This window comes from Nelumbo lutea, chromosome 2, assembly GCF_056320005.1.
Source record: "Nelumbo lutea isolate HS-2025 chromosome 2, American lotus-T2T, whole genome shotgun sequence".
NCBI classification, from domain to species: Eukaryota; Viridiplantae; Streptophyta; class Magnoliopsida; order Proteales; family Nelumbonaceae; genus Nelumbo; species Nelumbo lutea.
Window position 1 is genome coordinate 18,056,923 of NC_142685.1, and position 15,717 is coordinate 18,072,639.

General features: G+C 36.5%; 2 protein-coding genes across 5 annotated transcripts; one reads left to right on the forward strand and one right to left on the reverse strand.

Moving 5' to 3' along the window:
- Nucleotides 1-1,417: 1,417 nt before the first annotated feature.
- On the reverse strand, nt 1,418-4,249 carry LOC148868932 (large ribosomal subunit protein uL10-like). Its single transcript, XM_088969666.1, has 5 exons — nt 3,812-4,249; nt 3,628-3,696; nt 2,348-2,446; nt 1,872-2,264; nt 1,418-1,767 (listed from the first exon to the last, which is right to left on the reverse strand). The coding sequence occupies exons 1-5, from the start codon at nt 4,067-4,069 to the stop codon at nt 1,627-1,629; spliced, it is 960 nt and encodes a 319-aa protein (XP_088825792.1). The 5' UTR covers nt 4,070-4,249; the 3' UTR covers nt 1,418-1,626.
- A 115-nt stretch (nt 4,250-4,364) lies between these two features.
- Nucleotides 4,365-14,970, forward strand: SYP31 (syntaxin of plants 31). Of its 4 annotated transcripts, none has more exons than XM_088969663.1 (6): nt 4,365-5,023; nt 7,755-8,005; nt 8,215-8,357; nt 10,276-10,314; nt 13,927-14,124; nt 14,446-14,970. In XM_088969663.1, exons 1-6 carry the CDS (start codon nt 4,792-4,794, stop codon nt 14,603-14,605), a joined length of 1,023 nt encoding a protein of 340 aa, XP_088825789.1. In that variant the 5' UTR covers nt 4,365-4,791; the 3' UTR covers nt 14,606-14,970. The 4 variants fall into 4 exon arrangements, with proteins under 4 accessions (XP_088825789.1, XP_088825788.1, XP_088825790.1 ...); XM_088969662.1 differs by having other exon boundaries at nt 4,444-5,023; nt 14,234-14,970; XM_088969664.1 differs by having other exon boundaries at nt 4,449-5,027; nt 14,234-14,970.
- Nucleotides 14,971-15,717: the final 747 nt, after the last annotated feature.

Genomic DNA, 15,717 nt, shown 5'->3' on the forward strand with positions numbered 1-15,717 from the left:
TCTAGGTCTAACTCAGTTGGCTTGAGTTTCTCATAAATCGTTAATTGTAATTTGGACCCTCTTATATACAATATTGTTATGGATAGACGAAGGGTGACTACCATTTATTTGGGCTGTCATGGAACCAATAGACCCAAACTGAAAAGATCCAATTATAATAGGGTCTGGGTCTGTATACTGATTACAATTGGACTGCAATTGCTTTTGGTTTTTTCGAACTGATATGGTTGTAATATATAATTATATAACTTGTAAGCATATTACAAGGGCTTGATAAGTAAAGAAAAGACTTGCAAATAAAGCAAAAACTTCAATCATTATACGAGAGATCGAGATAGCCTTGCAACGTGATCACCATCCTGGTTTCTAAGACAGAGATAATGCTTAGAGGCGGCTCAAGCCCACAATTTTGTAACAAAGTGAATCCATCAACATTGATTTTGATGCAACCCTGAGGAGGAGGCAACACTAATTTGCCTTCATCTCATGATGACTCTTTCTCTTCCCTTCAAGTTCCCATTACAGGCTCCTACAAATACTCGTTTTGTTTCTTTTTGATGCTTCAGTCTGATGACTCTTCCTCTTCCCTCCTACAAACCACTCCATAAGTCATTGCCTTGGCAATGTTTTCCCTTGTATTTTGACATTAAAAGCCTATTAGCCGCTTGCTTCTTTTTGTCATGTTAATAGGCGTACAATGTTTTAGCCCATCAAATGGCAAAATATACTTAAACGTAATTTAGTTTGTCATTGGACGGAGCTAGGATTTTCTCTTGAGACTTGAGAGGGGGGCCAAAACCCAAAAGTTAGTAAGCAACTAAAACATGGGTAAGGGGCCAAAATACAAGTGAAGTTGAAATGGGCATTGTTGAGATTTTTAAGGGATAGGGGGCCCATGGCCCCCTTCTGCCACCCCCCTGGCTCCGCCCCGGCATTTGGTTGGATTACATCCCTGACAGGATCCCAGCAGTCTCAAACTATGTATCTATTTCTGGTTGCTAATATAATGCTTTTATTGAGCAAAACAAATAAGCAAATAAAGGGTGCAGAAGGATCTTGGTCTCAACTGTCAACATGGAATCCTAGAAAGTATTCGAATATCTTGGACTGCCTTTGGATTGTGAATATTCTGTATAAATGAAAATAGTTAGCCATATAGGCTGGCTACATACGCATGTTTTGACCAAGTAGATAATAAATGTATCACCATATAACAATAACTTAAATATAATATATATATATATATATATATATATATATATATATGTATATATCTGGTTTTCTTTACATAAAAAATGTACAGATAGACAAAGCACACAGTGACAACCATTAATCTTTGAAACGACAGTCTCTGCACTTTCCCTTCTGAATCAACCAAATGATCTTCAAAGTTCACACCCCATAGGCCCATGCAAGCTTTGTACATATTGCACTTCCAGAGTAGCGTATATATTATTATGATAATGTTTGGCTAAAAATCCAGGTCGTTCTCACATTTCCAGAAAAAATATTAAAACTATTTATCAAATCAAATAGACTCGTTCTCAAACTTTATGATGAACAAGGAAAATAGTAACCCATTCACTGCAAAATAACTTTGTAACCTGAGCTCTACGTATAAATTACCTAATCAAATAGACTGAAACCCATGTCCTCGTCAGACTCTTCTGCAGGTTCCTCTTTCTTTTCTTCTTCCTTGGCAGATGCAGGAGCAGCAGACTCGGCAGCCACAACTGGAGCAGCTGTAACAGCAAACTTAGATGGATCCTGCAATATTTTCCGAGCACAAAAAAAGAATATGCATTCAACCTCAAGATGAAGAAATTGAACAAGGAAAAAGGATGATGGAGAGTTCAAACAGGGGCTCATACCTTCAAATACTCCTTAACCTTCTCAGCCTGTGGGAAGGAGTAATCTGTTGCAACCGCAACAGCTAGGACATTCTTGTAAGCATTGACAAACATGTGAGGAGCCGCTGCCAACATTGGGTAAGATACTGCTAGGGCTAGTGCGGTGGCCATAGATACACCAGCTGAAAATTTCTCTACCAGATCATCTTCAGTGAGATCGAGTACTTCTGGGCTGAAGACACTGCCGTTATCATAAACGGACTGTATAATAAGGCCATACGAGAAGGGCCTAATGCCTAACTTTGAAAGTAATGCAGCCTCAGAAGACCCAACTTTATCCCCCTTTTTTATGAGTTCAACAGGTGTAATAATTTCAACTGTTCCCTTGTTGATTTTCGTAGGGATATTGAGAACCTAAAAGATTAATCTGTTTGAATCAAGATGCCACTGAAAGGCAGGAAAAAAGAAGACAATATCCAACTGAAAAAGGTAATAACCTGAAAGAAAGAAGTTTGAGAAGGATCCAGTCCTGTATTCCCAGGTGGGACAACCACATCAATGGGAGCGACAAGCCCAACACGAGCAGGAGCTCCAACCTGTTAGCATTGAAAGAACATTATTTAAAAAACATTGAAATTAGACCTATTATACATGCACGTGCAACCCAAAAAACAGAACTTGTTTGAAGCAAAAGAAAAAAAAAGCACTTTGACTTCGGCGCCATCTCATTGTTCATAGCATAGGACAGATCATAAGCAAAAGTGGATGAACTTCTTTAAGAGATACATCCTCGAATCAAATGTCCTCCCACTGACCTAGGGTGCTTGTTACACCACAAAGAGAAGTCATGAAATGTTAACAAGAAAACCCTTCTCCAAACGCTATACCTAGTCACATTCATCTAATTAGTGATTGAATGGATTACATTGGCATTCAATATTTACAAAATGTATTCTCTTCTAAAGAAGTTTATATTTTTAATTTTTTTGCAAGCCATGTCTCAGGCATAACTTCAACAAATAGAGAATTGACTATATCCCCCACCATGTCCACAACCACCATCAAACAATAAAATAAAATAAAAAACAACATAGAATTTTCAAAACAACCAGATAAGCTCCGTATCTGTATATGGTATTTTCGTTTTGGGTAAAGCTTTTGTTCTAGTTCCCAAAATGACAGAAAGGATTAAACAGAAAAAACAAGCCAAACAATTATCAAGTGTTAATTCTAGCCCTATGTACCCAAAACAACAAGAAAAACAACCAATCATTGAAGTTATAAAAAAGCTTTCTAGGCGATTAAGAACTGAACTAAAAGAAGAAAAGAGAAACAAATAAGTTACTTTGGCAAATAAGAAGAGTCCCGTATTATTGCATTTATCCAAAAAAAAGAAAAAATTCACGGGTCTTGGTCCATGAGGAGAATATACTGAAGTCACTTCCCCATGTAGCAAAAAGTGATATATTTGCCATAAAATATTTGCAATAGCTTTTACTCCTACTAAAGGTTTAATACTAACAACAGAAATTGAAGAAACACGCTATAATTCCAAGCTGCTTCCATACGCAGCCAATCAACTCTTATACAATCCTATTTTGCCATTCCAGTCCACCATGGGAAGAATAAGCCCTCAGGTCTTCTCTCAAGGCATTTACGAAAATAAAAGCTCAAGCAGAAACCAATTATAGATTAGTAATAAGCCTCAACCAAACAAGGGTAAAAAAAGAATATACAATGGGACAACGACAAGAGTACTGATTAGCCTTCACGATACCTTGTACTTGCCAACCTCCTCGCTCACCTCCTTCAGGTCGCCCTTTGTAAATATGAGGCCAACGTTCCCCTGACCCCAGAGGAATATAAGAATTATCGAAATTAATGCATATACTGCACCATCGAATTGGCTATGAATTAAACAAAAAATAAAACTCCGAAAGAAGAAGATACCACAAACATACCACAAGAAGCGGGATAAGATTAAGAAACGCCGTGTTCCCGGTTCGTTCAGAATGAATCCTGATGGTACGCTTCATCATGGTATTCTTTCCCATGAGAACGACCGAGTCACCACGCAAGCCTTTTCTGATATTCTGCAGCTGATTCGAACCCACGTTGTCCGCAGCCGCGACTAAAATCTGAGTGTATTGATCAAGAAGCTCGCACAGCTTCTTATCATAAGCAATCTTCTTGTCAGCTTTCGATGACTTCACCGCCATTTCTCTACAGATCGAGTTTCAGAAAACAACTAGAAAACAATCTAACTAAAGGACCGAGACAAAGAACACTTTGCCAAGGCGGACGACCGCGCAAAGGCCGTCTCTTTGACCTCCGATTCCTATTTACTACCTACGACTGAAAACCCTAAAAACTCAGAGCTCCGTGGTGTGTACTGTACCAAGGGACAAGATCATTTGAAATGATATTTATAGCTATCGAAGGCAAGAAGCATCAAAAGTAGATACCTATATCCAAAGGTCCTGGCTTATGGCATCGTATAATCGGAAGGCTGATAGCCAATGGGCTGGTCCAAATATGGGCTTCTGGATTTAAGCCCATTTCCCCTCTTTAACAGAAAGCAGACTGCTCCTTCGGTACGCGCGTCGTTTTTTACTTAAGAAAAATAGGTTGCTATTGTTATCGGAGTGTTTTCAACCACCGGAATCCATTCCGATCGCCTTCCCGCTTCTGGGACTGTGAGAGGGAATTTTATCTACAGTTACGTCTCACCGGATACCGTGCGAATTGAAAGTTCACCGTATTTGAATTTTCATATATTGTATTCTTCCTTCTGCTGAAATCCGTCTAGAAATCTAAAGCTTTCTTGTCTTTGAAGTGTTTTCATTGATCTCGGTTGGATCCAACGCAACCCAGTAACGTATTTTCCCATTGGCCCTATTCGAGAGCGCTTTTAGGGTTTCGTGTGGAACCCTATATCTCAATGGCTGTTTCCGGCTTCTCGTCTTATAGAGATCGGACGTCCGAATTTCGTTCGCTATCGGAGAGATTGAAGAAGATCGATGGAATTGCAACTGTTAATGGAACCACGACTCATCTTGAGGCGTCAAAAGCCTCTGCCTCAATCTCATCTCAATCTGAATTCAGAAAAAAGGCATCAAGAATTGCTTTGGGTATTCACGAAACTTCTCAGAAGATCTCCAAGCTTGCAAAGTGTAGGTATTCACTGATTTGGTTCTATTTGAATTAGTAGTTCTTACTTTTAGGACATGGGTTGAAGTAGTGAGAAATAATTTAAGCGCTGATTCACTTCTATTTGAATTAGTAGTTTTTACGTGTCAGAACATTGGTTGAAGTAATGTGAAATGATTTAAGGACTCATAATTTAACAATGGACATCGCACTGAACAGGGGGGAATGATGAAACAGGATTCAAGTAACCGACCCCATATAGTTGGGACAAAGCTTAGTTGAGTTGAGTTCTTAGTCCTATATAATGTAAGATGTTTTTCGTAAATCAGTTTAGTATTTCATAAGTTGACTTGCTCAATTAAGATGTAAAATACTCACTAATTTTTTAGTGGTTTATAGATTCTAATCAGAGCTATAAAATAGATTTCCCTTTTAGAAAAAAAATCACTGGCAAGGGTCAATGCAATTCTGCATGGTGTAGATACTGTGATACCAATCAAGTCAAGAAACAAGCTAACTACTGTAATTTGGTGCAATGACCCATGATAAACTATGCGGGCCAGTAGAAATCAGACCACCATTTAAGAATACAGGAATGACATGTAGAGATACATGGAACTAAAGGAGCAATTAATTGCATTCAATCCATACTGTTCTGAGGTGTTCCATCATAGGTTGAAAAAGGAGGGCCTTATTTAGGCTTCCAAGTATATGACTGGTAAGCCCAGGCAGCATGTTGGTAGGCTTATTGATGCATGACTCAAATTACCTACAACTCAGAGTAAGGGGAAAATAAAGCAAAGAATACCATGTGTAATGGATATTTCATCTTTACCTAATGCTTCTAGAATGTTTAGTTATGAAGATTTTATGTCTAATATTTTAATAACACAACCTTCCCCTAGATAAAGGGTGAGTGACTCTTTTTGTTTATAGAAAGAAATTAGAAAGCTTCATATGTTAATAGAGCTAGAGCATGATAAGGAGTATTTTAAATTTATGAGGCAATCTGATCCATAATTGACTTTATTGGGTATCTACCTGTTTTTAGAAAGCTAGCTTGTATACAAGCTTGCTCTATTGGATCCGATCTGGATTTGGACCCTAAATGTTCAATGCAAATCTCAGTTGGATCTAGATATGCACATCATTTCCTTATCTACCCTGCAATATGACATAAATAATAGGTGAAACATGAAATCTGTGGATCCAAACAATTTGATCAATGGATCTGATCTATTGTTTTATTATTAGACATTGAATCTTTTTTTTTTGATCAATTATTAGACATTGTATCTGCTTTGAGCATTCACATTTGGATGCTGCATGTTAAGTTGGGTAGGATTCCAGATTAACTTATAACAAATGTCACTATCAAACAAACAATGAAATATAGGGAAATTGTCTAAAACTCACCATGAGCTTTCAACATTTCTCTTAAACTCACGACAACTTCTCAAAATGTCTAAAACTCACCATGTCAGTAAGTTTTATTTTCTAAAACTCACCTTCCATTAGTGCACCGTTAATGCTTCTTAACAGAGGTGTCCATGTTAGCAAAAATAACAATTTTCATGACCAAATTACCCTTGAATGGTGAGTTAGAGGAAAAATGGTCTTTTTCAGTTTTCAATTTTCTTGTTTTTTTTTTCATTTTTAGTGTTTTGTTATAATTTCCAATGTTTTTTATAATTTCTGTTTTTTTTACATTTTTCTATTTTCTACAATCTATAAATTTTCCTGTATTTTTTGTTATTTATTTGCATTTTCTGTGTTTTTCTATAATTTTTGGTGTTTTTTCTACAATTTTTATTTTCTGATTTTGTTTTTCAATTTCTATAGTTTCTGTAATTTGAAAATAATTTTTATTTTGTTTGCAGTTTCTATAATTTTTTATATTTTTTGTAATTTCTATGTTTTTATGTATTTTATATTTGAAAATATTTTTTGAACTTTTTCCTTTTTTCATGTCTAAATATTTAAATGGTAATATATTAACAACCGTTAATTTATTTTGTATATATTTTATATTTTTATATGAGGGTTAAAATGGCAATATATTAACACCTGTTAGTCTGTTTAACGTCAAGTTAGTGACATGGTGAGTTTTAGACATTTTGAAAAGTTGTGGTGAGTTTAAGGGATGCTGAAAACTCATGGTGAGTTTTAGACAATTTCGCTGAAATATATACCTGGTGCAAACCCGATGCATCTTCACTTCCTATGCAACCTTAATGGACCTTTTTTTATGGGTACAACCTTAATGGGTCTTGTGATCTGCTATAAAAAGCCATTAGATTACAATTTATACTTCATAAAGGCCATTGCCCAATGTTGGTCCTAGTGATCTGGTGTCTTGGGAGGGGTCCTAATCTTTGGCATTTTTTTGGCACAAAGTGACCATTCTCAGACTCAAACCCGAGTTCTCACCCTTGACAACCTAAGATTTTACCATTGCACCAAGTAGTTCCCTGCTATTTATTTCCACATGAAAATGAAAAATAAAGCTATAAAGCTATAATTACTACATATCTTTCCATGAACACCTTTCACTTTTTTTGAGTTTTTCATCCATCTGCATGGGCAAAAAAAGTTATCTTTCTTGCATTCCACATTGTGGAAGACTGAATTCATGAAACCAATAGAATCAGTATGTAGATATGGGCAAAACTGGAAACTGACTTGGATTACTTCTGTCTCTTCCCTGTCTTTCCTATATTTTGGCATCTTTCTGAGCTTTTCACCATTCTGCAGTGGCAAAAAAGTCTTCTATTTTTGATGATCCAGTCATGGAAATACAAGAACTTACTGCCTTGATAAAAGATGATATTACAGCAATGAATATAGCACTTTCAGATTTGCAAACCCTTCAAAACTTGGAAATAGCTGATGGAAACTGTTCCAAGGATAGGGTTGTTCATGCAACTACTGTTTGTGATGACCTGAAGAACAAACTTATGGGAACTACAAAACAGTTTCAGGATGTATTAACCACAAGAACAGAGGTCAGTAATTCCTGGGATGTTGAATTATATTTTTCTAGTTGTTTTTTTTATCATCTTGGAAACACTCTCTGTATATCAGGGGTAAGGCTGCGTACATCTGTCCCTCCCCAGACCCCACATTGGTGGGAGCCTTGTGCACTGGGCTGCCCTTTTTACTTGTTTTTTTTATCATATCTCCCTATGATAGATTTTCTTTTTCCCCTTCACAGAACATTAAAGCTCATGAAAATAGGAGACAAATGTTCACAAATTCATCAAGAGAGAACCCCTTTTTGCAACATCCAAAGACAGTGACTGAACCACCACCTTGGTCAAATACATCTAATGCATCTACCATTTTGCCGCCATCAAAGTGAGTAAAAAAAAAACATCATTCATGTGTCTACAAGATTCATTACATGATTTCAGCTGCTCTCTTTCTTTTTATGCTATCTTGAATATATTTCTTCAATTTTTTCTAAGAGCAAAGTGTGGTGGCTTAATAGTATGGTCTTCTAATAAAAAGTTTATGAAATCTTTTCCAGAGATATTAAGTTGTTTGGTTGGATAGCTGTATTCAGTCATTCACAACCAAATGCCTATAAATTATTGTGTAACATCAAAACATGAATAGGCATTCTTGTGTACAATGTGCAAACAGAGATGCTACTAAATCTTGATTGTTTCTCATGTGGATCTTCACTTCATTTTCTGTGTCAAACTATCACAGATTTTTTTATAATCAACCAGCAGTTCCTAATTCAGAGCAGGATGGGCAAAACGGAGAGTTGCATCCAGAGTCTTATGTGATAAGTGAATACCATTAGACTAAAAGAAAATTCTATAAAATGGTTGTAAGGCCAGAGGAATTGATTGTAGCCTAAGAAACCAAGCACTTTCCTGTGGTGACATGTGCTGAAAACCCAAGAAAATAACAAAATCATAAAACCATTTTTTTCTTTATTATGATTCATTATAGCATTGTCCTATGACACATCAGTTTCTCAGTCCATGTTTTGTATTTCCTTGCTTACTTTGTCAAATTACATAGTTGGCCACAGTGACAAGCATGCATTTCTACAGATTTAGAAGTTAGTTGCTTGTTCTTTGTTGGCTATTGGGAGCACTTTGAATTTTATAATATGTGTTTGCCTAAAATAGGTCTTCCAACTTTAAAGGCAACACCACTCATATTGTCACATAAAGTGCTGCTAAAGCGAATCTGCACTAGTTGTAAGACTCTAGAGTTGATATTGATGTTGAGAGAAGATATTATGATTCAACATGTATCCCTGTTTCTTATGTTTTTAGATTATTTGTACACTGTAAGACATGATATCCAAAATTCTAGCGTTTTAACTGTATCATGAGAGTTTGCAGACTTGTATATCTGCAGTTCTGCCTACCATAAACCTGATAATCATGAACATGTATATTGTCCTATCTTTATTGGTTTTAGGAAAACTAATTCAAAAAAACAGTGTATTTCTTATTTCTGACTGAATGCATATTACAAGGTAGAAAGTCTCTATCTTGCTGTAAACTAATCTCCTTCTCTTTGTGAAAACCCCCATTCTTTTCAAGCTTCATGCTTCAAGTAGTTTTTGTCAATGTCATTGTTTTGGGTAATAAGGCAAAGTACTTGATAGATTAGGTACAATTTTGAAGACTATTCATGTCTTAAATTAGGTTCTCTTAAATTGATCAATGTTGCATTGTCTGAACTTAAGCTATGGATTGTTCCATGTTGGATAGCATTATATTTCCACATCTCGATCTCTCTAATTAATGACTTCTATGTCCTCAATCTTGAGCTTTTGTTCCCTTTTTCTTTAATTTTATTAGAAGGCCATTAAATGAAGGCAATCAGCACATAACTGAAAGTAGATATTCCTTTGCTTTCTCTCAAACCATTAGTTTAAAAATTGGAGTATGTACCATGTGCACACTCTAGTGCATTATGCACTATAATGTTGTTAAGTATACATGAACAGTAAAGGAGTTAACTACCAAATCTCAGTTATCTATGCTTTTTGCCAGTACATTTTTCAGAGCTTTTACATTTGAACCTTTAATTCTCCATTTCTGTATGATAAAATTATGTTTTACATTCTGTATATCCGTAAGTATTTACTATTCAAAGTTTGATATATCCTGTAAAATGTTTTAATGGTATTAACTACACTATTGCCTAGGCCTTTCATCCTCAAGTTTTGCTTTTGTTATTTACTTATTTGCTCGATTTTGTTACTTTTCCAACAATATGATGTTTTTCTTCTTCTGATAACCAGAATGCCCTCAAATGGAGTTCAAAGTGGCAACCAATTAAGGTTTGTTCTTTATTCCTACTTTAAATTGTAATTATATGAGACAAAACTCCATGTAGATTTTTCAGCATATAGGACATGATCATGGTAGATGTGTCACTGTCAACAGGGATGGACATAAGGTCAGGTGCATATATAAGTATGTTTCTTTAATTGTTTCTAAGATGTTCTCATAGATACACTGTCTACCTCCATTAACTGTGTAAACTAAAAATTTCATTGTTTTGAGGCATTGAAAAATGGCAGAAGCTTGTTCCTTTTGCCGGTTGTTGGACCTTGTGGAAGGAACACAATATCAGGGAATTTGAAAATTCTGAGCATCAATTGGAGATCATCTCAGGTAGGATGGAACAGTACATTATGGTGTGGGCAGGATGCTAGAAGAGCTTGCAGCATTTTAGCCATGTTTGGTTCACAGCTCTGGGCCTCATTTTTTGCAATTCTTGCTCATTCTGGGCAAGAATGAATAACATTAGGGCGTTTGGTTATAAAATTCTTGCCATGGGCCTCATTCTTTTCAGAGTGACCCATAGCCCAAAAATTGAGGGGATTTTTGTTCCCACTAGGGGTGATCATTTCAGCCCGGCCCGGAAAATCTGGGCTTATGCCTAGGTTTTTTGTTAAGGCCCGGCTCGGGCCCGCAAAATTTAGGGCCGGGCTTGGGCCTAATTTTTTAGGCCCGGGCCGGCCTGGATATTTATAAATAATATATATATATATATATATATATATATATATAATTTAAAAATATTTGATAATTGATGTTTTATATATTAAATAGAGATTTGTAGGAAATTAAAGATTTTAATCCTAGGGTCCTAGACCTTACCACATTCTAATTTAGTATTTAATGAAATATAGAAATTACTAAAAAGAAATTACCAAACCCTAATCTTCCCGTTCTCGGCTCTCTCTCTCTCTCACCAATTTCACAAAACCACCAATTGAAACTTATAATTTACAAGGTATAATTATTTAATTTCTTTTATGTTAGAAGCTTTTATCTTGATATTAAGTTTAAGTTTCTTACAGATACTAGTCTCCATGACAATAAGTGAAAAAAAAAGTATAATTGTTAAATTTTGGAACTGAAATGCAATAATTAGGCCCGGAATCTTGGCCCTGCCTAGCCCGGGCCTATGTAGGGCCGGGCCCGGCTTATATTTTTAATCCCATAATGCGGGCCGGGCCTGGGCCCAGGCCTAGCCTAGGCCCATTGTTATGAAGGCAAAGCCCAGCCAGGGCCCGGCCCATTCTAAATAGGGTACTATCCAGAAAACATCATACAGTCTCCCAGGGAACCCTTGCATGTAACTTTATTTTGGGTTCTAGCCATCCAATTGCGATGAAATTTCATTACATGATGATTAAGATTTGGCTCCATGTGCTGAATTTGTGACATTCAAACAGTAAGAAAGCTGACTTTGGAAAATGTTTCGATTGCTGGTTAGGGTCTCATACTGATAAACATTTTGCTTAAAAACTCCACAGGGTATTATCCTCTAGAGTGGGGTGTCAAGGCCTATGAATTTTATGTATAAAATATTAAGCATATATAATATAGAATTATATATAAAATGTATTATAGGTGTCATATTATAATATTTTTATATATAATATAAAATATGACACAAAATAACATATATAAATATGTATAGCTAATGTATACGAAAATATGTGTGAACCAGGAATGAAGTATGGAAACCAGGCCCAGCCAAGAAACTTGCAGACCTGATGCTGGCCTGAGCCCGAGCTCAGCCTGAACACAAAACCTAGGCACAATCCCAAAATTTCTGGGTCGGGCCAGGCATGGCTGAAAAAGATTTCCCCTACTTTAGAGTTTGGTTATTTGTTCATCAGCATGGTTGGATTTTCATGCTAGTCAATTTAAGGGTTTTTGATTGAGGCTTTGTTTTAAAATAGTTTAGTCCCACTGTAATAGCTATTCCTAGATCTACTTGTTCAATTTTTGTTCTAACTTAGCTGTTTTTACCATTATAGAGGAAGATAAATTTTTAGTATTTTCCCCAGATATGTATAAATGTGCTTCAGTAGTAATGCTTTCCATTCTTATCCTTTCAAACTTTCCCTTGTCTCTGTAAGCTTGAGCCTTATGTTCATTCCTTTTGTGCATGCAAGTTGAAGGGGTTTTTTGTTAACAGAGTGATTGAACTTTATGACTTTGTCTTTTAGTGAAAAAATCATTAAGTAGGTTGCAATCTCCTTAATGATTGAATGCGCCACATTGGCATGTTGGGTTGATTACCATACCCATACATATTTTATTATATAACTATGTCGTCGACTAAAAGACAAGGCAATAAGCCACTTAGTTCAGCAATTCCAGACATTACCAAATGACTTCTAGTCCTAAGCCTTATCAAAAGTTTTGGTTGCATCTTCTTGTTCTTTGGCTGATGCATTGAAGCTTTTCATCTTATTGTGTTTTATGTTGATATAGTCTACTATTTGATTTTCTTTGCAAGAAGATGCTTTAATGAAATGTGTACATCTTCTCATGTAATCCTTCTTCTTTTAATGAAATTTGGTTAAACTTTCCTCAAAAGAAAAGAAAATGCTTTATCATTTATATATTTTCTAAAAGTTAACTTCTCAACCAACTAGAGCTTGCACTAATAAGTTGTTGACTTCTTGTCCTTCTTAGGATTGGAATACTAATCTGAGTTTTACATTTTACCTGCTGTTCGTCGTCGTCGTCATCGTCTCTCTCTCTCTCTCTCTCTCTCTCTCTCTCTCTCTCTCTCTCTCTCATACCTTGGTTAACAAGGTATAAAAAGGCCATTACCCAATGTTAGTCCTACCTCTATGAGGTCTTGGGGAGGGTGGACTGGTTACAGACTTAACCAGTTCAGGTAAAATTTTTTATCTTGCTAAAAAAGTAGGTTTTGCTCGAGTCTTAGTAAAATTGATTTGAATACTGAAAGGAAGCATAAGAAGTAATAATGTAAGCTTTTTAGTTGAAAAGAAAAAGAGGACAGAATCTTTGATAAGCTTCTAGTAAAAGTTATTTTCCTTGTAAAACCAGGGCACAAACCGAACTTGGGGGGAGGGGGGAGGGTGTGTCCAAACTGTTTTGACCAGCATTCTAGCCCCAAGTCAATCCTGTGAAGTAGGTCAATTATGAGGGAGCAATTGTTTTACAGATGGACTGCTGTGAGCCAGGTGGATCAAGCAATTGTATGATTGAACTTTCCAGTTCATATGGTCTTGTTTGGGTTAAATGGATTCTGTGGGATTGGAATTGTACAATGGACATGTCCACTTAATGCCGAGTGAAGGGCTTTCTTATGTGGATTACAGATGTTTACTCCTGTTTTTTTCTTCTAATTTCAAGAGCTGTTTTTACTTTCTTGTATAGAACTAACCTTTACAATCCATGGATTCTATACCATTTTCCTCTATTTTGGTTGAATATAATACTCTACTTTCTGGAAGCTTGCCTCAATAATCAATAATACCTTGTTAAGAAGTTGCGTCTCTCAGATTATATAACTGTCATTTCAATTTGTCTTTGAAAACGAAATCATTGAATTGTTTTTATCTAACATAACTATATTGTATATCTTTCCAATGAAATTTTTTAAACCTGCTCAGGCGAAGGTTAGCTGTTGACAGCACTCCATCCCACCATGTGGAGGCATCCTTGTTACAACAGGTTGTTCCACGACAAGAGAACTACACACAAAGCCGAGCACTTGCTCTTCAAAATGTGGAGTCTACAATTTCTGAACTCAGTGGAATATTTACACACTTGGCAACAATGGTTGCTCAACAAGGAGAACTTGCCATCAGGTTATTTCTTACTGCTCGCATCTGAAGGTTTTATTTTCAAGTTTTACTACAAGATTCATTTCATCTTCTTGTGAGACCATTGACGAAAAGAAACTTTGAAATGGATCAGTATTTTCCCCAAGTTGGGGCACCTGATGACCCCAAATATAGAGCTTGCTTCATGCTGGTTCAACATGGAGCAGTACTCATGCTCAAATTTTTGCCCAGCACCAAGTTGTCAGTTTTTCATATTATTCTATTTATCAATCAGGTTGGGAAAATTAGCTCACCTTATTTATATTTTGCTAGTACATTAAAGGCCACCTGATTAAACATGTCCAGGATTGATGATAACATGGATGAATCTTTGGCAAACGTGGAAGGTGCTCGCAATGCTCTTTTAAGGCATTTGAATCAGATATCATCAAACAGGTGGCTTTTAATCAAGATATTTGCCATTCTGATCTTTTTCCTGATGGTTTTCATCTTCTTTGTGATATAGTTTCTGAAAAGGAGTTGGGTTTCCCTGATGGTTTGAATTACAGTTTATCTATGCCTAATTCTTGTCCATGGCCTGGTTGTCAAATTTTACATTGCCTCTACAGAGAAGCTGGGTTGCCTTTTATTCTAAACAAAAAAAAATCTGGCATTTCTGTTTGTAAGATCTGTTGTAAGGTGTCCTTCAAATGAGTCCATGGTTTATTCACATTGATCCAAATTGTATTGTGTGCTTGATGCGTTACCACCTGAATGAAAAAGTCCGTGGTGGTTATTTAATTTGTCATCCTTGTAAATTCATATATCACTTTGATTTGTAATCATCCTAAATCGTCACAATAAATGAAATATCATTGGGTTGAAAAGCCACTTGATTGTATTCAAAGTCTTTTTTTCTCGGATCGAATAGAAGTGATTCTTTTGGGGTGGGGGGTGTCATGGTTCTCCATAACAGGAGTAGCCCTCCCCCATTCCCTTGACCCTCCAACCTGGTGGCAGATTTGATCCCAGTTCTCTGCTACGAGTCTGAGCCGTCATCAGTCCGCAGTTCAACCTATTTCATGCAAGAAGTATATATTTAACGGAAAAGTACGGACAGGCCTAATGCAGGTTTCTGATTCCCACTGTAAAGTTATAAACATTCAGAAGGTCCAAAAACCACAGTGTATGCACCCATACTCACTTGTGAATTGGCATCAATTCCGAGCTGGCACTTACCCCAAATGTACTTTGAGCCTACAAATTCTGACCCTGGGGTTATCGGTCATTCTCCCTATATTTAAATAGAATCATAGCCAAATGGGCTTTTAACAGTCCGGCATCGTTGCCTTGTATCCTGTCACTGTCAGTTCCTGGTATATCCCGCCTTATCCTGGTGGACATGGGGGTATGATCATGGGCTAGAGAGAGATTGAAAAATAAGCCTAGACCCAGGCCTAAGCCTGGAAATTTGCAAGATGGGCCGGGCCTGGGTAGAAACGATCAGAGATCAGACATCCCTACTGGCATGGGAGCTCTTAGTGTTCGACTGTGATATCAAAAAATGTTACAGCCAATCAATGGGTATCTTAAAAGAGGTGATTGGACCAGTCAGGTGGTATTAATCAAAATTCACGG